General features: G+C 44.0%; 2 protein-coding genes across 2 annotated transcripts in view; both read right to left on the bottom strand.

Moving 5' to 3' along the window:
• LOC147324089 (wings apart-like protein homolog) overlaps window positions 1-12,825 on the bottom strand; it is a 35,181-nt gene extending 22,356 nt beyond the window's left edge. Inside the window, exons 1-5 of the mRNA XM_086304556.1 lie at window positions 12,775-12,825; window positions 12,517-12,619; window positions 11,390-11,853; window positions 3,786-4,527; window positions 1,649-2,037 (exon numbers count right to left, since the gene is read on the bottom strand). Coding sequence (XP_086160682.1) covers window positions 1,649-2,037; window positions 3,786-4,527; window positions 11,390-11,831 — 1,573 coding nt within the window. The 5' untranslated portion in view covers window positions 11,832-11,853; window positions 12,517-12,619; window positions 12,775-12,825. The remainder of the gene's footprint in view (window positions 1-1,648; window positions 2,038-3,785; window positions 4,528-11,389; window positions 11,854-12,516; window positions 12,620-12,774) is intronic.
• Window positions 12,826-13,352: 527 nt separating this feature from the next.
• LOC147324088 (nuclear factor 7, ovary-like) lies at window positions 13,353-17,858 on the bottom strand. The gene has a single exon (XM_086304849.1). The coding sequence runs from the start codon at window positions 17,723-17,725 to the stop codon at window positions 16,322-16,324; it is 1,404 nt and encodes a 467-aa protein (XP_086160975.1). The 5' UTR covers window positions 17,726-17,858; the 3' UTR covers window positions 13,353-16,321.
• Between the last annotated feature and the right edge of the window lie 3,442 nt (window positions 17,859-21,300).

Genomic DNA, 21,300 nt, shown 5'->3' with positions numbered 1-21,300 from the left:
CAACATCAAATAAACTGAGAACTAAAAGGAAATTCTCAATCTCTCCTTGTTGTATAGCTTAGCTTTTCAAACAGTTGTAACAGTTACTTTAGTCTGACAAAAGCCGAATGACGAATTAGCGCTTCCAGTCAGAGACTGAGGCTACGTCCACACGTACACGGGTATTTTTGAAAACGGAGATTTTCCGTTTTCGTTTTAAAAAATAATCCCGTCCACACATAAAGGCAGAAATGAAGGAAAACGCTGCTATGAACATGCCAAAGCAGCAGGTGGCGCTAGATTCCTAACCGTACCGAAATGTTGGCCAATCAGAAGTCTAGAAGCCTCGGTGGGAAAAAGTAAACAAAGCTGGGGCATAGAAGCAGAACCGAGTCGTATGTGTGGAGGGACAGTAACTGTGTGTATATGTAAGCATTTAAACACTGCAGAGAGTAGAATTAACAGTATTGTAGAAATTCATTTCACCGAAACAATAACGTGGCGCACAGTGTGACGCATGCACCAGTTTATTGTATTTCCAGACTTGCTTTCGGCACAATTTACAGTGCACGCTACTCTGTTTTTGTCAGACTTGAAATAGCCGAAATACCTTCACACTACGGAACTTCTATGGCTCTTCCGTTCGACAATCTCTCCGGCGTTGGAACCATCATCTGTTTTCTCTTCGGTCACGCTCGGTTGATTTTTCTAGTCGGCACACTCATTTCCTCCATTACCCGCTGGCTGCTTCCCAAACAAACACACGTGCGGCTTGGCACTTGTGCTGTACGTAACAAGTCACGCGACGTGACGCTGCGGCTGTGATTGGTTCGGCTCTGTGCTACTTAGTTTGGATTGGCTAAACTTTTATTTTTTTTTATTTTAAGAGGACAAGAGCGGCGAGGTCTATCGCGATAGCTTAATTTCTCTATCGAGTAAAAGTTATATCGCGATACATATCGTTATCGTTCTATCGCCCAGCTCTACTTCACATATAAGGCGACGTCCAACTAAACTTGAACATCGTTTCAACTTTGCAAAACAAATAAATGTTATTCGACCAATTTATTCGCCAGAGTTTCATTTCGGTCTTCACTGCTGTCGCTGCAGTCCGTTCCCCTCTCCCTGCTCTCTGAGCACACACCTCACACACAGTGTGAAGCAAACAGAGGCGCCAGACATGAAATAACACAACAGGACCTTCCCAACAAGTGTTACACTGAAGAGATCGAGTGAGCGAGTCGAGCCGACGCTTTTCAGTCGTGTTGGCTTACGTTACCACAGATTATACTTAAATCAGAAATTTTAAATATGAAAAGACAAGAAGCACTCGGAGAATGCTTTTTAAGTAGCTCTATAAATCATTATCATCACTTTGACCTGCAGATCAATGTGTTGACCTTGAAGGAAAGGTCAAACTGAAGGAGAGGTCCATAATCAAGACACCTGATCCAGGTCGGCGAGCTGGGATCAGAATGTTATTTGATACTCAGCTCAGTCCTTCCTTAATTAATTGGATGATATGCACAGGATTAAAACAACAAGCCTGCTCATGTTACCGTAACACTTTGCACACGGCTCTGTGGCTGATTTTGTAAAAAAGGTGGTTTCACGAGATATCCTCATCACTACATCGGCGTTATCAGTCAGGCAGTGTTGGTGTTTTAACCTGTTCGTATCCTGCTCTCCTGCTTCTCAGAGTTCTTCTTGCTCTCCTTGACTGCCGGCCTTTCCTGGACCTCCAGCATCTCCTGGACCTCCAGCCTTTCAAACGGATCTGGCGGGTCATCAGCTGGCATTTCCTCTATGGTGACCACCGGGGTCGCTGTGGTGATGGCGGCCTTCTTTTTGGCCCTCCTCCTCTCCTTAGCCCTGCCGCCGTCGTCTTCAGCGCCGTCGCTGTCGCTCATGTCGTCGAAACCGAAGTATTTGATTTTGTAACTGGACCGGCCATCCGCGCTGTCGCTACTGTTCTCCTCCTGCTGGGCCTCCGAGTCCTCAAAGCCAAACAGGTCCAGCTTACTGTCCTTCTTCGACTTGGTCTGGGTCTGCCTGAACCTGCGGAGAGGACATCCAGAGGAACGGCGTTAATATTCTGCTGAGACGACTTAATTAAAACTGAATGTTAATGTGTAAAAGTATACTTGTGGAGAGGATTTTTCATTTCAGGCTTCAGTCTAACGTGTTTCATGATTAGCACGAACATGAAATGGCAAACCACCATATTCTAGTTAACACTTTCCCTCATAAAATGTATCGTTTTCAGCCCAGGTAATGAAAGCAAAATCAATATCAATTTGATTTCTTGCAGCATTTTAAAAGAAAAAAAACCCTGCAATTCAGATGGATGGACTTTTTTCTGTGACCAAGGTCATTTAATTCAAATGAAAAAAATTAAATCACCGAGCGCTCGTTCTTCTTGGCAAAACAAAGGGCATTACGCTAACTGCCAAAATATTACAGTGGAGTGGAAGTAAATGAAGTCTCAGCAACTGAAATGAGACCAAAGAGGCCCACGGCCTCACGCTGAGACGGAGATATGGTAAAGATGTAAAATGTGTGAAATGAAAGGCATCATAGATGGTTTTCACTGAATAATATGTCCCCGTGCCTGTGAGAAGTCACACAGCATAAACAACTACCTACATGCATTTTTATGTATTTGCTTTATGTTTTTCTCCTCTCAAACGTCTCAAACCTGATATTAAATGACTCTTTGCTTGTTATAATAAACTACTTTGAAACAGTCTGATTTAAATCTGTATTTTCTCTCCAAGTCTGTTACAAATATTTTATTAAGCAGTTTAATATAAAATATTAAAACTCAAAATATGCTTTTAGTGGCTGCAATTTCAAATGAAGTACTCTGGGTGCTTCGTGCTGGCATGTTCAGCATCCAGGTTCTGTTTATGGACCTACTGAATCACTTTCTACAGGTCTGCTGTGGATGTGGACTCAAGAGAATGATCATCAAGCTTTGTGTCCATCACCAGATGTCGCACAACTCAGTTACTTAAAAAAGAAAAAGAAAAAAAAGAGACAGAGCGAGTTGTTTGACTGAGGGATGAGGTCGATCTGTTGTTCCTAGAGTATTTAAAAGTAGAATGGGAGGCAGAGCCTTCAGTTTTCAGGCCCCTCTTCTGTGGAACCAGCTTCCAGTTTGGATTCAGGAGACAGACACTATCTCTACTTTAAGATTAGGCTTAAAACTTTCCTTTTTGCTAAAGCATATAGTTAGGGCTGGACCAGGTGACCCTGAATCCTCCCTTAGTTATGCTGCAATAGACGTAGGCTGCCGGGGATTCCCATGATGCACTGAGTTTTTCCTTTCCAGTCACCTTTCTCACTCACTATGTATTAACAGACCTCTCTGCATTGAATCATATCTGTTATTAACCTCTGTCTCTCTTCCACAGCATGTCTTTTATCCCGTCTTCCTTCTCTCACCCCAACCGGTCGCAGCAGATGGCCCCGCCCCTCCCTGAGCCTGGATCTGCCGGAGGTTTCTTCCTGTTAAAAGGGAGTTTTTCCTTCCCACTGTCACCAAAGTGCTTGCTCATAGGGGGTCATATGATTGTTGGGTTTTTTTCTCTGTATCTATGAAGCGCCTTGAGGCGACTTATGTTGTGATTTGGCGCTATATAAATAAAACTGAATTGAATTGAATCTGTTAGATGGAAAACTGGGATACTTTAGACTTCCTGTAGTTCTTGTGGGATATCAGCAGGTGTAGGCAGTTACACATCAAACTGTCCACACTGTGGAACACCCTGACACACAAGGACCGCCGGTGCCCGTTAACCAACCTTGTATTCTGTTGTTCCAACTTCTTCCGCTGCCACCCGGCCTCTCCCAGCTGCGTCGTGCTGCCTGAACCGGCGCTACCGCTACCACAAGCGGGTGCTGCATCAGTCCCAAACTCCTCCACCACTCGGTCCTGGATGGTGACGTTACACATAGATATGGAGGATGGGTGCAACACTGTGTAGTCCCTCGTCCTGCCCTGGCTCCCTCTGCCACCTGTCGTTTTGTTATTGCTGTCAGATGCGGATTTGGGAAGATCTGAGCCAAAAACAGTGGCTGCGAAGCTGCTGGAGTCCGAGGCTTTGCCCTGTTTGTTGGGCCTCCTGTATGTCCGACAGTTCGAGTTCCTTTCAAGTGACGATGAGGTCGACATCTGGGAGTAATCCGACGTCTCAGTGAGGTCAGGGTTGCCCTGCAGGTCGTCGCTGTCGCTGAGGAGCAGCTGTGGAGGAGAGGGGGTCTTCTCGTGCCGAGTTTGCACCGGGTCACAGCCGCCTGCCGTCGTGACGCCCGCCGAAGCCCATGACAGAGTAGGGGCAGGGTTGCGGGGTTCCTGTGTGGGAGAAGGTGGCCGGAGGCCCATTATAACATCCCACGAGTCATAGGTGGATTCTGCCTTGGAGCCAGTCTTCAGGGTGGTGGTCTGGGCGAGGGGCTTCTTGTCGCTCTCAGAAACGTTTTGGTACCACGTGTAGCTGTGCTGGTTCTCTGACGACGAGGACAACAAGCTCTGCTTGGACTTTCCTGAGAATGAAAACAGAGTCAGAGTCAGTGCATCAAAGTCACTGAAGGTACCGGTCATTTTTATGCTGGTCCAGTTCCAGTTTTCACAAGCAAATTTGTATTAAAGATCAAATGGACTAAACTTTAATATTTGAAAGAGGAAAAGGTGCTGCACAAATAACTAGAACAACAATGAAAATACATCTTTGCTGACTGAAAAAACATAAAAACTAGACCTGTGTGCTTATAAAAATAATGAAAAGAAGATAAATATACACATAAAATGTCAGTCTTTATATGCCTGGAGGGGGGAAAAGAAAAGACCTTCACACAGAACCTTGTCTGAAGCCAGCAAAGTGAATTAAAAACAGAAAAATAGGAATAATCATAATAACAACTAATTAAAAAAAATATAATAACTGCAGCTTCATTCTCACCATGACAATGAACCCAAACACACAGCCAATGCATTACACCTGGACACACACACACACACACACACACACACACACCTCAACGTTACTGAAACTATCCCTGAAGACTACGATAGGAAAGTTGCCTCAGAGAGTTCAGGCTGTGCCGAAGGTTAAAGGTGGCCACACCCAATACTGACTTTCAGGTTCATTAGAATTTTAACTGGAATTTATGCTACTGAAGGAAATTTACCCTGCAGTTTGTGACTATTACTCTTATAATCAGTAAGTAAACTGACAATAAACTTCAGGGTTTAAAGGTGAGGCTTTGCTTTTGAAACCTGCTGCAGTTTGTCTACAAACCAGAAAACACAGAATTTAAAAACTAGACAAGAACATGTTGGTTAAACTGAGAAACTTTTCTGCCAACTTCCACCTCCAATGTTCTCTGAGCCGGACTCGAAGGAATGAGACACCGCGTGGTTCTGCATGATATGTTCTTGAAACCGAATGCTCAAACTTGTTTAAGCAGCTTAGATCTGCTTAAACATCTGCTTGCCAAATAATTCCCCCTCATTTTATTTCTTTAAATTTGAAAAAAGAAAGCCCCCCAACCACACACACACTCTATATGCCCTACATTCACTTTACATTTTACCGCTGAACTTCACAGACACCTCGGCACAATGATGATGCACCCAAAGCTTACACCATTTCAAAAAACACCGTTACGCAATAAAAGCAGGTCACACACACACACACACACACACACACACACACACACACACACACACACACACACACACACACACACACACACACACACACACACACACACACACACACACACACACACACACACACACACACACACACACCTGGAACAGCAGCCAGGTCTCACAGCAAACAGTCATTTGCCAGCAGCTGTAATTCTTCAAGAGAATCAAAATGGGTCTGGAGCCACTTCCAGGACAATTCATGCCGTTTGGTTATTAGCACCCCCGGTTATTTGTGTCACTTCTGCCGTGGCACATAACTCACAATGCTTCACTTTCCCCTCTGAGCAAACAGGAAATTGCTTCACGCTGTAGCGTCACATAATATCAGCTTCTGCGGTTTTTGATTCAAGGTTGATTGGTAGCAAATCTGGAATGGAGGCAATTTCAGTTACTTCAGCTTATGATTCAGACTTTATTTGACAAATTAAAAATAAAGAGAGAAGATCAAACACACAGAACGAGCGAGGCCCCCAGAGGACTGCTAAAGGTCCTTAAAGGCCCCACACTCCAACGCCACCAAGGTGTGTACGTCTGTGGACACAGGTCTTTTTCTGGTTAAGATCTAAATGCTGTTTGTTCGTTTTTTCCCCAAAGTGTTTAATCTGATATCAACTGAGTGTAAAACGTATAAAGTGCTATGATTCCTCCATGACTTCAAATATTTTACTGTCCTTTCAAAGCGTGACGTGAACCGAGAGCTGCAGATGAGTCATTTAGTCTTTTCTTCTCAGCCCTCCAACGATTTCTTCTAACTTTATCAAAACAAGTCCACGTGAACGACGCCGTGCAGCTCTGAGGGTTTCCGTGGCTACAACTCAGGTACAGACACGGGTTAGCTATTAGTGTCTGCCAGTTCTACGAAAAACACTCAAGTTATTCTGACTAAATTAACCTAACACATAAATTAATTATCGGACACCTTCATGACGGCTAACCACAAGCAGGGTTGGAAGCAGGCCTTTCTGAGCGCCCTCCAATCCCCTTCTTTTGAACGTGCACGTGTAAAACGTCAAGTCTTAACTAAAGGATCCCCAGATAAGCTCTGAGTTTGGCGTTTTTGGAAACCAAAGGGCTCGGGTTTGTTTTTCCAGTCATGTGCTGTTTTTACTGCTGACGCGGTTGCAAAATGTTCTAGTGATTAACACACTTTCAGTTCTTTGGCAGATGGCAGAGCGAGGAGCAACACACACACACACACACACACACACACACACACACACACACACACACACACACAGTGTTCTGTAGCCTACGAGAAACTCAAAATGTTGCTCTGAAGCCGTTTGATGATGGAAGCTGATCGCCTTGCATTCCTTTAAAGCCGGGCAGATAAAAATAAGAGTCTGGAGAGGTGACACCTCGGGAAGGTGCAAAGCCGGCAGTTTGCGTACTTTGGCTTTGCGAGGCAGATGGGGCTTGATGTCAGTATGTGTTCCAGCCTGTGTGGGTGTGCGACTGTCTAAAGGGTTTGCAGAGCGGTGTATTAAAAACAAAAATTAGGCAGCACAGAGGTACTCTGTGTTTAATCTTTAACCAGGTAAGAACCACCAAGTCAGAAGGACTCTGGGCTCCAACCTGCACGAGCCTCCAAATGTTTGTCTTGAACTAAAAGTTTAAAGATTCCTTCACTAAAGGAAGAAGAGTCCTACTCTCTGTTACCCTCAATATCATTTAATAACCCGTGTTCATTAACTGTGGAGCCAGCCATTTCCCCCATCAACGAAGACTTGGTTTGTCACCAGTCGGCTTCATTAGTTTCCCTTTTTTTTCCCCCCTTTTTCTTTTTTTTTTTAAAATCAGCATTAGTTTAGGACCGAGTTTAGTGTTTGGTTTAGGCTCTCGTCTTTGGCAATAACTTGTCTTCATTTTATTAAAATGCCTTCAAACGCAGCAACTTTGTGAGCTCCAGTAAGTTGGATTCTTTCTACAGCAGTGAAACGTCACAGAAAGTGACTCTGAACTCTGAGAGCGCAACACGTCTGTGACGGGCAGATAAGAGTGAATGTAACCATTAAGATTCTTCTTAGATTCATTGTATCTGAACTTGCCCAAAAAAATTCTGTGGCAGATAAATTTAATTTTATTCCTCCAAACGGTTTTAAACGATGACGCAGCAGCGCTAAATGAACAGGTGTAGCTTCTCAGAATGCCAAATATGACAAACAAAGCAAATTTTCTCATTAAAGTTCAAAATAAAGCTGCATCTTAAAAAAAAAAAAAAAAAAGAAAGACTTCACTCTGACTCACCCTCACACTGCAGTAGTACAGTACAGTAGTTTGCATTTGCTCAGCTGATTATTAACCACCTGGTTTCGAATTGCTCAGTTTATCGGACAATCCGAGTCCCTTCAGCTTCAGAGCGCCCTTTCAAAACAGCACAACTGCACCACCACCACCACCTTCTTCCCCCGACTCTGACTCTCAGTAAATGTTGACACAAGAAGCCCAATTTCTGATCGTCTGTGGCAACAGAAGAATCGAGCTCAGCTGAGTGATCCCGCTAAAACATTTTCTCCTGCAAATTGAATCCTGAACCGTCTTCTCCTCTGTTCACATCAGTGGCGAGTCTTTGATAGTTTCTATTAGGGGTGGGTTTTTAATAATCGGTTTATCGATTAAAATCGATTCTGGACCTTGTGAATCGGAATCAAATCGATTCTAGAAATCAGTGACGACACCCAGCCCTAGTTTCTATCGTTGCCCGTCACATCACCACATCTCAGAAAGCACTTCCTCATCATTAAGTGCGAACGGTATGGGGAGAAATTTGACTCAAAATAGCTAATGCTACGGTATGATCCACAAGCGTACGCAAAGATTTACAAATATGTGTAGTGATTTGTGTGCAACGTTTGAGGACTCGTAAACGTCTGCGGCTTATGATGCAATTTAACTGCGCGTAAAACGTGCCTCAATGCAAACCTGAATAAATACTGATCACTTAAACACAATTTCTGAAGTTCAGCTTTACTAATCAGATTATTTTCTCTTTCTAAGACCTTTCTTTGAACGCAAATGTCTAAAACTAAACGTAGCATCCCCGTCACTCACAAAAGCTTAACTGCGTGTGGACGCATCGCCTGACACGCACAGATCACGTCACATGCCCTCGTGGGGTTTGGACACAAATTTCATGCTGCCAGCTTTGCACAGATCCACAAATGTAAGCTGCTGATTTATTGGTTTTCTTTGTTTGTTTGTTCAAAGAAAGCAGGCAATCCTAAATAAACAGAACAGCCTGTGACCGTCGACTAGAAACAGAGTTAACAATTACAGAAACTACTCATTAGCCTGTGACAGTTAATACATGGCTTAAATAAGCTGCTGCATCCTGAAATGTTCAGGATTAGACATTAAGCTAACAATAATGTAAGCCTGCTGTTATTACAGAATAGTAAGATTAGCATCAAAGTGCTATTTCCATTGCCTGGATTACATGTATATTCAAACGGTACAGAGATCAGCTGCATATACTCACTGCAGAGCTCAACCATTACGCTCCCTCCATCTGGAGCTGTGCACTGACCCAGCAGAAAAACAACCAGCACGTTGCAGCAGCTTATTTAAATAATATTTTAACCTTTATAGCCGGGGTAGGAAACTCCAGGCCTCGAGGGCCGGTGTCCTGCAGGTTTTGGATCTCACTCTGGGTCATCACACCTGACTCAGATGATTAGGTCATTACCAGGCCTCTGAAGAACGTCAATACATGTTGAGGAGGTCATTTAGCCATTTAAATCAGCTGTGTTCGATCAAGGACACATCTAAACCCTGCAGGACACTGGCACTCGAGGCCTGGAGTGGCCTATCCCTGCTTTCTAGGCCCCTGCAGAGGTCCCAGTTTTACACTGGGACGTCAACAAAGCCTACATTCGTGCATCTGTGCACCACGAGGACATGTGAGGTGATCTGTGCGTATCGGGCGATTCGTGCACTCGTATTAGTTTTAGACATTTGTTTCCACAGAAAGCTTTTTCTAAGGGAAAAATCTGTTTGGTGAAACTGAACTTAATATATGGTGTTTAAATGACCAGTAATTATTCAGGTTTGCATGTACACATATGTAAACCAGTCCTGCATGTGGTCAGATTGTTTTGTATTTTGCATTGAAGAAGGTAATCATCTGGGAGTCTCCCAATGCTGCTGAGGATCAGACGATATGGACATAAAAAAGGAGAGCATTCGGGGAAGAGCGGGAAAACAAATCACAGAACTTCCTACAATTTCTAGAAATGTTTCAGTAACTCGAATCAGCTATGAGTTGTATGCTGGCGGCGAATATCTGTGGGTATATGAGGCAAAACCTCACTTCAGCGCACTCTTATGGGCCAAAACAGGGAACAGAACAACGGCAGAGTCCGTGGGAAAAACTTTGAAGATCAAAAATGCAGCCTGAAAAGCAGATGGTGGCTGCAGTGGACGCTTTTCATTGTTTTTAACACTCTTCTTCACTTTGCTCTTCTGCAGAGCTGACTGATGGTAGCTCAGACCTGTGTAGCACAACCTCAATCGACAACAGCTTTCTCTGCAGGTAGACGGACCATCCACAGACCGCCACTGGACTGCAAAGACGCTAACCCCACTCAACCACAATTCTACTCCAGAGGGTGAAGAGCTCAGAGTAGAGCTGCTGCTCTTCCATGAGGCTGATAAAGCAGTTCGGGAATCCGACAGGACGCCTCCTGGATGAGCTGTTTTGTGACATCTTTGCTGAAGGAGACCTGAGAGAGGTGTGTGCCTCTGCTCATATTAAATCCTTGTTAAATACAACCACACCAATGTTATGTAGGTCCCATAAGACATTAGAGTTTGAAAGGAGGAAAGTGATGAGGGTTAGACATCTGCCTTCAAGAACAGGAAAGTAAACAGCCTGCAGCTAACCTTGCTGGAGTCTGTTTAAAAACCACAATACCCCTCATCTCACCACTGCAAACACAACGGTGGCACGTTCAGCGTACCTGTGGTGTAATAAAGCCAGCCAAATGTGCTTGTTACTCACAATCTTTACAGCCCTTTGTAAGCTGACAAGCTTAAATGTACTTTTGATTCACAGCCACGTGCTATTGACTTGTTTAACTGTACAAACAGACCACTCTGAAAGAAGCCGTCGTCAGCCCTTTATTTTATAAAAAGAACCATTTCATCAATGACATTATCATATTTATCGAGTCAACATCTGCAGCCTTTGTATGCAGATAATACACATGTTTATGGCAGGGTTTAACTTCAGTGTCATGCTAGCTTCCCGTCAGTGTGGCTCGGTGTACCATCAGTGTGAAAACAGCCCTCTGAGCCATCTGAGGTGCTCGCTGGGGCAAAGCTCGCTGTGAGGAGCGAGCTCACATCTCTGGCAGGCAGCCAGAAGCAGTCACAGAAAGCTGAAAGCGAGTCAAGCTGACAGGGAACGGCTGAGAGGGGTACAAACGGGGAAACTGATTTCTCTGTGTCTGAAATGATATCACTGCCAACTGAAAGGGAAGCAGCTGGAAGAAAATAACGAACATTAGACTTTTCTTCCAAGTTTAAATGACTTCACCCTGATGTGCTTGACATGCGATGCAAGACACCCGTGTCCTGAGCTTACTAGCTGGCTCATTTAAACTAGCAAGGCTGTGAATGTCACCTCTTTGGCGTTACACTGACACACTGCAGATTTAACTTTCAGGAAAATCTTAACAGACTGTGTATTACCTGTGCTGGCACTGCTGCTGTTGAAGAACCGAAGGGTGTCGTCCATCGCCCTCGGCTGGGTCTTAGATGCTCCCTGGAAGCTGGACCTGCTCCCTGTATCCGGGGACACCCCAGGTCGTTCTGCCTGGGGCGGCTCTGCTGAGGCTGGCTTGGCGGGAGACGACTTGCTCCCGCTCCGGGACGACACGGGCTTGGATTCCTCATCACTGTCAAACCCAAACGGGTCATCCAAACCTTCCCCGCATGGACGGGGCCTCTTATACACCTCCAGGACTGAGTCATTCTTGGGAGCGCCAGCACGCTTTGAGCCCACCTTGGCCTTGTAGGTGGTGTCACCCCATTTGGTGCTCAGGGTGCCTCTCTTGGTGGAGAGAACTTCGTCAAACTTGGACGTGCCCTCACCACCCTTGCGGCTGTAGGTTTTACCAAATCTAGATGTCATTGTTGCATCTGGGTCATATTCTCTGAAAGAGGAGGACCAAGGAGTAGAAAGAGAGGGCATCTTAGGCGAGACGAACATGTATGTGATTCTCTAAATGTAATTTACAACTTGATCCGGAGCCGCCAAGAGAAATACACAGAATCAATCAACATCTGTAAAATGAAGCTCTGCTTTTTTAAATTTTATTTACAGGCAAACTGACAATTAAAAAAAACATATTTTTTGAAAAAGAAAGTCGTTTATTCTTAGGTTAACACAGGGCAGAAGTGCCAGCTAACAGCCGGAGTACTTCTCAGCCAGCTGGTTATACAAAACAAGGCTACCATTAGCTTAGCACCATGCTAACCGTGCTCATTTGCAGCTTTCTGCACAGGTTGGTCGCTAGCATAAATATTAATGAAAACATAACAAATTTTACAAGTTGATATCACGTAGAGCAGACTGGGTTTCCATTTAAATGCGCGGTGAGAGCTCTTCTACATCCCTGAAGTTGGTATTCAAGCAAGTCGAGTGTCAGCCGTTAGCATAACCAGTAAGCTCAACACAGAGAGCGGAGTTAGCTCGAGGCTAATGGCTAACAATAACTAAAAACTGACATGGCGTTACGTCGAAACTCCAAAAGAAAAACTCAGAGAATATCCTGCATTAAAACTGGCGCTGTCTGTTTTCTGGTATTTTCACTTACTTGGTGAGCTAAAGGGCCGATCCGCACAAAACACGCTCCAGCCGCAGGACGGCCGTTAAACGGGCACAGGAGAGCCGGGCCTGCTTCCCCGATTCAAGCAGCCCTGCACAGTATAAACAAGGCCGAACGGACGCCGTTAGAGGCCGATCGGTGAGTTTGAAACCGAATGTGACAAACCACAGACCAAGGCTGTTGAGAAAAGAAGCCCTTTAAAGATCCATCTAATGAAATCAGCTCTGCTTTCGAGTTAAATCTCACTCGATTGTCTCCTCCGGGCTGCGACGAAGGCTTCCATTGGACTCCCCCGCGGTGTCAAGCTAGCCGCGAAAATACTGTAACCGGAAGTCACGCGGCCGACATTTCAAAGTAAAAGCGTAAAATTGGCGCATGTGAACGTAATTTCCTTTAAAAGTAACTGATCTGAACGCTTTTGTAAAGACGGAGCAATTCGAAAATGTGGATTTAATGGTGAACTATTCGTCTATATATTATTCACTGTGACGCGGATTTATTATTTTGCTAAGTTTCTGTAAAAGCGAAGTTTTTTGTCCAATTTTACATTTTTTACATTAAGCGGAACTGCTTTACGTTACGTTTCAAACTTCACACAAGTGGCTTCATGAATCTTATCGTTTCAAATGCTGCGTTCAGGTAAACTCGCAAAATTCACTATCGTAGACACTAAATGCGACACAAATAATTGTAGAGGCTTTTAAAGTCTGCAAAAAAATCCAAATGAGTTCAAGAATCACCAAGTTAATAATTTAAACCAATCTAGTGAATTACTAACGTATTGTTAGTAACTTATTGTTAATAATTCACTGAAAATGCAAAACTACTGTACTTTTTGTTTACTTGGTAGTCACAGTTTAAAAAAGAAAAACCACAGTGATATACACGATGAGCAGTTTACTGAAAAAGCAATCTTCCACTGTTCACCAGGCTGTTCATCAGCTTTTAAATAAAAAGCAACAGAATCAATGCAAAAATACTCAAATTCATTAGTGCACCTTGTTTAGCCGTTCACATAAATAATACACAAACCAGCGTCGAACAAGCAGCAGTGTTCATTGTTGCCTTCTGTAAACAGATCCCTACTGTGATTTATACAGGTCTTATAAATATTTTCAAAGTGTTCATTTAAGGTACAACATTTGGCAAGATTACATTTAAAGTCAAAATCATTTGTTGTGCAACACAAATAGTTCCTCTGTTGTGTGTTTCATGCAACAGCTGTAACCCAAACTGGCCCAGTTCTGGATGGAAATATTCAATATCCTCTGTTGTGTCCCGTGGTGCAGTCCCACATGAGAGAGTGGTATCGATCAACCAGACTGAGGCCACGGCAGTCTCCACGTTACTTGTTAGAGGCTTGAAACTCGTTAGCTGGAGGAAAACAATGCCACTGTCACACCTGTGCTGGGTGGAGGGGGTAATGTCCTGTCTCTAAATGGAAAAGCTACACTGTGTGACAATTTGTCCACTGTTTCAAAGACAAGCTTCCCCTTATCAATAAAATATAACACACTCTTCTCTTCTCTCTAAATCCATCAAACACGATAGAAAGAATAACATCTCAGAACATGAAGCAGCATCTTTGTGTTTGTATTCTGGACTGTTGAGCGCTACTTTGATTATGTGATATGCCCTGAAAATCAAAAAGATTACATAAGATTAATGATAGCATCAAAAAAGAAACATTAAGATGATGAAACAACTGAACACTAGATGGTAGTTATACTTCATATAATTGTGTCAAAATCCATATTCGTGATGGTGATGAGTGTCTCTTTGAGGAACAGACAGAACGATGACAAATAAAAGAGTCTTAAGAAGATTCGCTGCTTCTGGTCCCCCATTTGGTGCTTTGACGATCAAGGTCACAGCATATGATCACTGAGCTCTATGTGAACTGTATTGTCATCCAGGAAGAGACCCCTCCCATTAGGAAAGGATGCTTTATCAAAGATTAAAAATAATCACTTCAAACAACCTTGCATTAATTTGTAATGAGCATTCCCTCTGTGGTGACCCAAAACATGGGACTATTGGATTTTCAGTTCTACGGTGTTGTTGTCACAGAATGGAGAAGCCTCTCTTTTTGCTTTTCCAAAATTAATGAAGTTCAATAGATGTTTTCGGCACAACTTCACCTGCTGGTGCAGGGAGTCGAGCACAGAGTCTGAAGAGTATAAAGTTCCAGCGACGCTGGAAGTGCACTGAACAAATCCTTTACTTACTCGTTTCATCAACACTTTAAACTCCGAGTGCTGCTTCTGCTTTAACCTCTTCAAGTTACTGGAACTTCCTTGGAGAATATCAGGGCCATCATCAGTATACAGTTATTGTTGAAAGGTCTCTGCTCCTTTTGAAGGCTGTCGCACTTGGTGCTGTGTTGTGTCAGCAGTGTTTCCACAGAGGGTGTCACCGGCTCACCTGGAAATATAATTTGTGCCCATGCCACCCACACCCATGCTGCCGGGCTACTGTTAATCTTACACCACTGAATAGTAGTGTGGAATTTAACTCAGTGCTTTTAGGCCTCAATCACACAGGCCTAGAGACCCGCTGGCAACCTCTGGTTGCTAGGGAAAAATCTGTATTCTCCGACCATTTGGAGAGTGATGGTAAATGGCCTGTATTTGTATAGTGCTTTACTTAGTCCCTGAGGACCCCAAAGCGCTTTACACTACAATCAGTCATTCACCCATTCACACACACATTCACACTTGTTAAGCAATTACAATCTGTCAAAGTGAAGAAACGTTCCTTAATTAATACCTTTGTATGATTCTTGTTCTAGTTTTCCTTATTTTCTCGTGTTTTCACCTGTACCAGTTTCACCTGGTTGCTCGACCTTCTGGCTGTCACCAGGTGAAATTGGTAGCAGACAGTTCTGCAACAGAGCTCTCCGTGTTGTTGCTGCGGTCGCTGGCAGACTGCTGCTGTTAACTAGAGTTTGCATTAAGGACACAAAAACTTCACACTTACTCTCCGAGCTTTAGTAAAACTTTAGTAAAAGTGTGAGAGTTGGCAGAACATTTGGCCTTCTCTATGGAAACTACTGGTTACCGCGGCAACCTGCTATGATCAAACAATTTAGAGGAGATCCTGGTGCAGCTCCATGCACTTCTTTAAAAAACACTTTCGTGCCAGCAAAGTTTGTAAGCCACTCGTGAACAACCCAGGGGCTCACTGACTTTAGGCCTGTGTGACGGGAAACTTATTTAAATACTATTTACTATTTCATTCTACTTACAACCATTATATTCTACACTTAAAGCTTAAGCTAATTCTTATTTTTCAAATTTTAAAATATAGATCTATTAAATTATTGTGCTGTGTTGTGGGGGACAAAGCTTCACATTCATATAGACGTTGGTAAAATCATCTGCTGCTTAAACTTTTGTACTACTATTACTTTTGCTTAGGTAAAGAGTCATTGTAAAATGTTATTGACTACACTTCTTATCATCTGCACGAGTCTGTTTTCTGCTCCAGTTCTGGTCACTGAACAATCCTGGAAACACTCCTGGTAGCAAACTACGAAATGTCAACTAAGGTAGCACAGTGTATATAGTGTATATTTGCACTTCAGCTTGCCAGCATGTGCAAACTGAAGAGCAGCAGTATTTACACAGTAACAACGCGCCCTGACAAGGCTTTATGAAACCATTTCGGGCTATGAGCACGTTGACGAAGGATGCCAGATTTGTGTAATCGTGACTGTGCCTCCATCTGTCCTGTTTCTAATCTGTGATTAAAGCTGTGCTCTTACATGGTTAAAGCCCAGCTAGCCGTAACTTCACTCCTCCTGATCTGTCAGCTTTCTCACACACACTTTTACAGGCACTATTTTCAGAAGCTGTGGGTTCCTGGTGCAAAGATAGGGGCACAGTTTTTCAGTGAATATGTGTGTGAAAGTGTGAATGTGTGTGTTTGTATCAGGCTCCAAAAAAGACAGCTTCCCTTCGTCCCAGTCCAGATGAACTCTGACCTTCTTGACCTTCTCTGTGATGGAGAGAGCGATGTATTTGTTGGTTGGGGAGAACGCTCTGTATCCGGCATGGCTGCATTCTACGCTCCACACTGTGGAGCCCACAAATTCTCTCCTGCACATAGACTCTGCTATCACCCCAACCTCCCAGTCCTTGTTGTCTCCAACCTCCACGTCCCAGCTGTGAGTTCCCGAGTTAAAGCCCTCAGAGCCCAGGACAGAATCCCAGAATTCAAACCTCTCCGGGTTTTCTGGAAGGAGCCTTCTCTTTCCGTGCCTCACGCCAGTCAGATCTTCAGACAGAATGAGCTCTGGATTGGCTGAATTTGGATCCAGAATCACAGGACTGTAGGAGACCATGTCTGTCATCTTATTCCAGATGTTGAAGGTCAGGTTGCCCAGGTGTTTGGCCACATCTATCAATGCTCCTGAGCCCAGCTGTGGATCATCCAGCTGGGGGTGCTGCTGGACTCTTTCCACCACAGCCTTGTAGGTCCTCAGGAAGGATGGATCTCCAGCTCTGAGGTGCTCCTCTGTGGCTCTGACTGTGTCTGAAAGATTCGCCATCTCCCTACACAGAGCCTCCATCTTCTCCTTCATCACTTGGCTCTTCTGCGCCTCTTCCTCCCGCAGAGCTAACATCCGTTCCTCCTCTTCCTCCTCTAGGAACTGGTGAAGCTTCTTAAACTGCTCCTTAAGCCTCCTTTCTATCTGCAGAGCCTGCACTTTAATGTGCTCTGCTGTTTGATGTAAGTTCACTTTAACTTCATTAAAAAGCTTCAGCTTGTGCTGCAGAGGGTTCAGGAACGTGTGAAGCTCCTCTCTGTGTTCCTGTGCAACTTCATCAATGGGTCTGAACTGATGGTCGGCGTGGATTTTTGCATCCCGACAGATGATACACGCGGGCTGCTCATGGTCCAGACAGAAGAGTTTGAGCTTTTCAGAGTGCAGACTGCAGAGACTGTCAGACCCCGATGAAGCTCTCTGACTCTGCAAAAATCCCTCACAGAGGTTCTTCAGTGCCCGGTTACAAGGTGGATCACTCCACTCGCACACTGTCCGACAAACCAGGCACTCTTTGATTTGCTTCTCTTTCCACCAGCTCTGCAGACAGGCTTTACAGAAGCTGTGGCTACACAAGAGGAGGACGGGATCTTTAAAAATGTCATGACAGGCAGGGCAGCATAAATCCTCCTCTGAACGGAAAGCCATTTTCCCCTCAGCGACAAAGACACCTGGCAGAGACAGACAGCAGGGAGGAGGCAGTGCCAAAACCTTCCCAACAAGTCTTCGGCAAAATCTTTCCTTCAAGCGTTCTTAATTTGTAAGATCCCAGTGCTCCCGGTATTCTTGCTGCTGCTCAGCGCGTCAGTGTAAAGGTGACGCTTTCCTTCCCTTTACTGTCAAGAAGTCGTGTTTCCTGATAGTCGTGTTTGTCAGGTGAGCCAGAGTGGGTGGAGCTCTGTCAAATAACTGTAACACTCCAGAGACTTCTCTTACACCGCTCTCTGGAAACTGCAGGTGCTTGCACCTTCCACATGCTCTTAGCTTTCAGTCATGCACAGACACCAGCGGCATGTGTGAGCATGCTGTAGATCCGTTAAATGAGATCATGAGATCTACAGCATCTCTTGGATGAGAGAGCGGACTGATAAGTTCAGCTTCTTCCATAAACACAGATGTCTGCTAATCAGTGCAAAGTAACGGAGTAATAAATAAGAAAAGTGCACTCTCTAAAAATGGAAGCTTCTGTACGCCACAGAATTCCTTTAAAGAAATGCTCCAAGCGGCACGAGCACATTGGAGAGGTCCAAGCTGTGTCAGAACACCTGTCAGTCAAAGAGACCACGCACTTAACTTCAGTATCCAGGCGAAGCTGCAGAAAGAAACTATTCAGGCTTTAAATATGTTTGTTTCAGCTGTAAATCTCCAAAGGTTGAACAGAATCAACCTTCTGGGATCTACTTACCTGGACGGTTGAGAATGCATCAAGACGTTTTAGCTGTAAAGTTTTCATCTCAATAAGTGTAAGAAAACTCCTTTTTGGTTAGTTTGCCACAAAAATCTCCTTTATTGAACTTAAATACACAATGACTTCCTATTTTTCTCCCTGGTTGTCTTTGCCTCACCTGCTGCATGTCGGTGGGGCTGAGCACACAGTTTGAGGAGCTTTGTTCCACATATTTATTTTGTCCATCTCACAGCGCACCCCCTGGTGTCATTTCAATAAATTGCAGTACAGTGGCATTTCTAAGAAGCGAGCATGCTGTCTGCAGACACGCTCTGCTGCTCTGATGTCTGACATGGTTTGTTTTGCTTGAAAAAAGCCAAATTATGGGAGCTGAAGATGCTTCCCTTTGGTTGCTGCATGTGCAGAAACACGTGGGAGATGTTAAAGTGGAAAGTGTTTCAGCTTGAACACAAAGCTTGCAGGTATGCTGACTCAACTTCACTTTAAAAGGAGGAAGGTGTGGAGGAGGCAAAAAACTGGGCTATCCGGTATGTTCCTAACTAACGCTAAGTCAGACCTGCCTCACACACACCCAGCAGGCTACATGTTACATGCTACTGCATTACACCATAGATGTATTACCATAAAGCAAACAAGAATTTTCAAGAAGCAAAATTTTTCCACGAAGTTGAAGCCGTGCCTCCATTATGTGTCACTGAATGTGATCTGTTCTGCTTCTCCTCATATTCTGTGTACACCTCTGATGGTGGATGTCTGTATTAAATATGGCCAAAGATTCAAATCATAATGTCCATAACATGGATGCGGCCCAGATTAAGATGCAGAATGATTATTTTTGAGCACCAAATGAGAATTTTGCATTTGAATGCTTTGTGAAAAACTAGTTTTTGAAGAGAGATGGGGGGACAACATCAGAGATGGATGGATGTCCCAGTACTTGTTGACATGCACCCCGCTGTGGCTGTCTGTTTCTCCGGGCCACTCAGGTCATGTTGGCAGCGACCCTGAAAAATCTTTCCAACAGTTACTGAGGAGCACTAAGCCTGGATGAAGTCCCTGAGTGGCATGCTGTGGCCCCTGTGCCAGCATCAGCCTTCCTGCCAGCCTTCAGACCAAAAGTTACTGTACCAGGAGGAGGTGGGGGTTTGATATTCTGACAATAAACAGATTTCAGATCTTCGCGCTGTTGCCAAACGCTCCCTGAGCAGGAGCTGGTTGTTGAGAACCTGGCAGAGCTTTGCAGTGACACCTGGAGAGTTCAGGCTTCACACAGCTCTGAAGAATAAGCTGGCACAGCAGCTGGCAGCAGCGCTGGCAGTGGCTTCTTTAAAAACAATTAGGCCTTTGACATTCGGCAGACAGACAAAGAGAAAGATGAGTGCAGCCAAATGACTTACCACCCAATCAACTCACTTTCTTAAAGAGATTAAAATAGAGGATTCTGGGCAATACAGTCAGTCTGCTAACAGCCGACAGAACAAACATCTAAGGGCTGAAACTGACATATAATAAATCATCGTCTGCATACAAAGAAACTTTTAGTTACAGAATAACCATTTGTCAAAAAAAAACCCAAAACACTAAACTAACAAAGACAGCTTGGTCACGAAGCAAAACATCACACTCACAGGCAGCCTGTTTGTTTTATTACAATAGCTTTTATGTGAAGAAAATGAGGTACAGCATGAACAGGAAGTGGGAGGTGTTCAGTGTCCACGTCAAATATTTCACAAACTGCTTTGTTACACTGGAGCTGGATCATAGTGTTAGTGACTGCTTTTACCAAAGGAAGCAAAACTATCTGAATAAATGAATCTCTGCTCCTGGCTTTTATGATGTGAACCAATATAGATTTTGTTTTTTTGTTTTTTTGGCTAACTATGCAACCTATTCTCTGTTAAAGTTTGATTTTAAGACCCTCAGAGCTGGAAATATTAGGCTTCTGGACAAAAAGTGACATGGAAAGCCTTGTTTGGGCCCTTTTAATAGGTGGTAAAACACATACATAGTGGCTGAAAACCCATAATATCAGCAGCTGAAACATACCGAACAACATTCAGGACACAGAGGCATTCCCAGGTTGTAGGTCTGCTCCTCCCAGCTGGACACGAGGCTCTACCCTGTGGGCCTCTTCAATGACTGTCAGGCTTTCAGTCACTATTTACAGTCTGTGGCTGTGCTGTAGGTGAAGGCAGGAATGTTGATCGACCTGAAAGTGGTTCTAAATACATGTTTTCCCCCTCACACATCCTTCCACACAGATATACACAGGTACATCCTCCTGTTAGGCCTTAGTGATGGATTTATCACTGCAGTCATGTTGCCACAGAGTGAGTGAGCTCAAAGAAAGCTTTTAGCTATTCTATGCTGTGATTGAGCAGGAGTCTCGGGGAAGTTTGGGTCAGTTTTGCAACACTTCCAGCTGTAGATGTGAAAGAAAAGGCATTTCGTCACTGTGATTCTAGTCTCTCACCACTAGATGTCAGAATTTACAAATAATCTATTTCTGCTTCATCGTCTTGTTCTTCTGCCTTCAGCCTTTTTATTTTTCCTTCATTTTGGAGCTGCTGATGTCTCAGTTTCTGTCAGTGTGTTTCAGGGGTAGAGATGTGCATTGTGACAGCTTCTCATACTAATAGCATATAAAGGAAAATATTAAAAAATGCAAAAAAAAAAGAATGAGTTGCATTTAAAAAATCAGGGAAAAATAAAAATTTTGGATATTTGGGGTGGGAGCACAAAATGCACAGTTGAGCAATGACGCGATGATTGTGTCTTAATGTTACCTGTCGTTGGTTTGAGGCTTAGAGTTCAT

Source organism: Aulonocara sp. 'chitande type north' Nkhata Bay, linkage group LG8, assembly GCF_057382095.1.
Source record: "Aulonocara sp. 'chitande type north' Nkhata Bay isolate Kocher_YH1m ecotype deep benthic linkage group LG8, A_spYH_male_GT1.1, whole genome shotgun sequence".
In the NCBI taxonomy this organism is placed as follows: Eukaryota; Metazoa; Chordata; class Actinopteri; order Cichliformes; family Cichlidae; genus Aulonocara; species Aulonocara sp. 'chitande type north' Nkhata Bay.
The sequence above is the reverse complement of the archived record's forward strand: the minus strand, read 5'-3'. Positions and strand labels throughout refer to the sequence as shown.

Coding starts and splice junctions, on each gene's coding strand:
- LOC147324088 (XM_086304849.1), bottom strand. CDS start 17,725: ATGGCTTTCCGTTCAGAGGAGGATTTATGCTGCCCTGCCTGTCATGAC.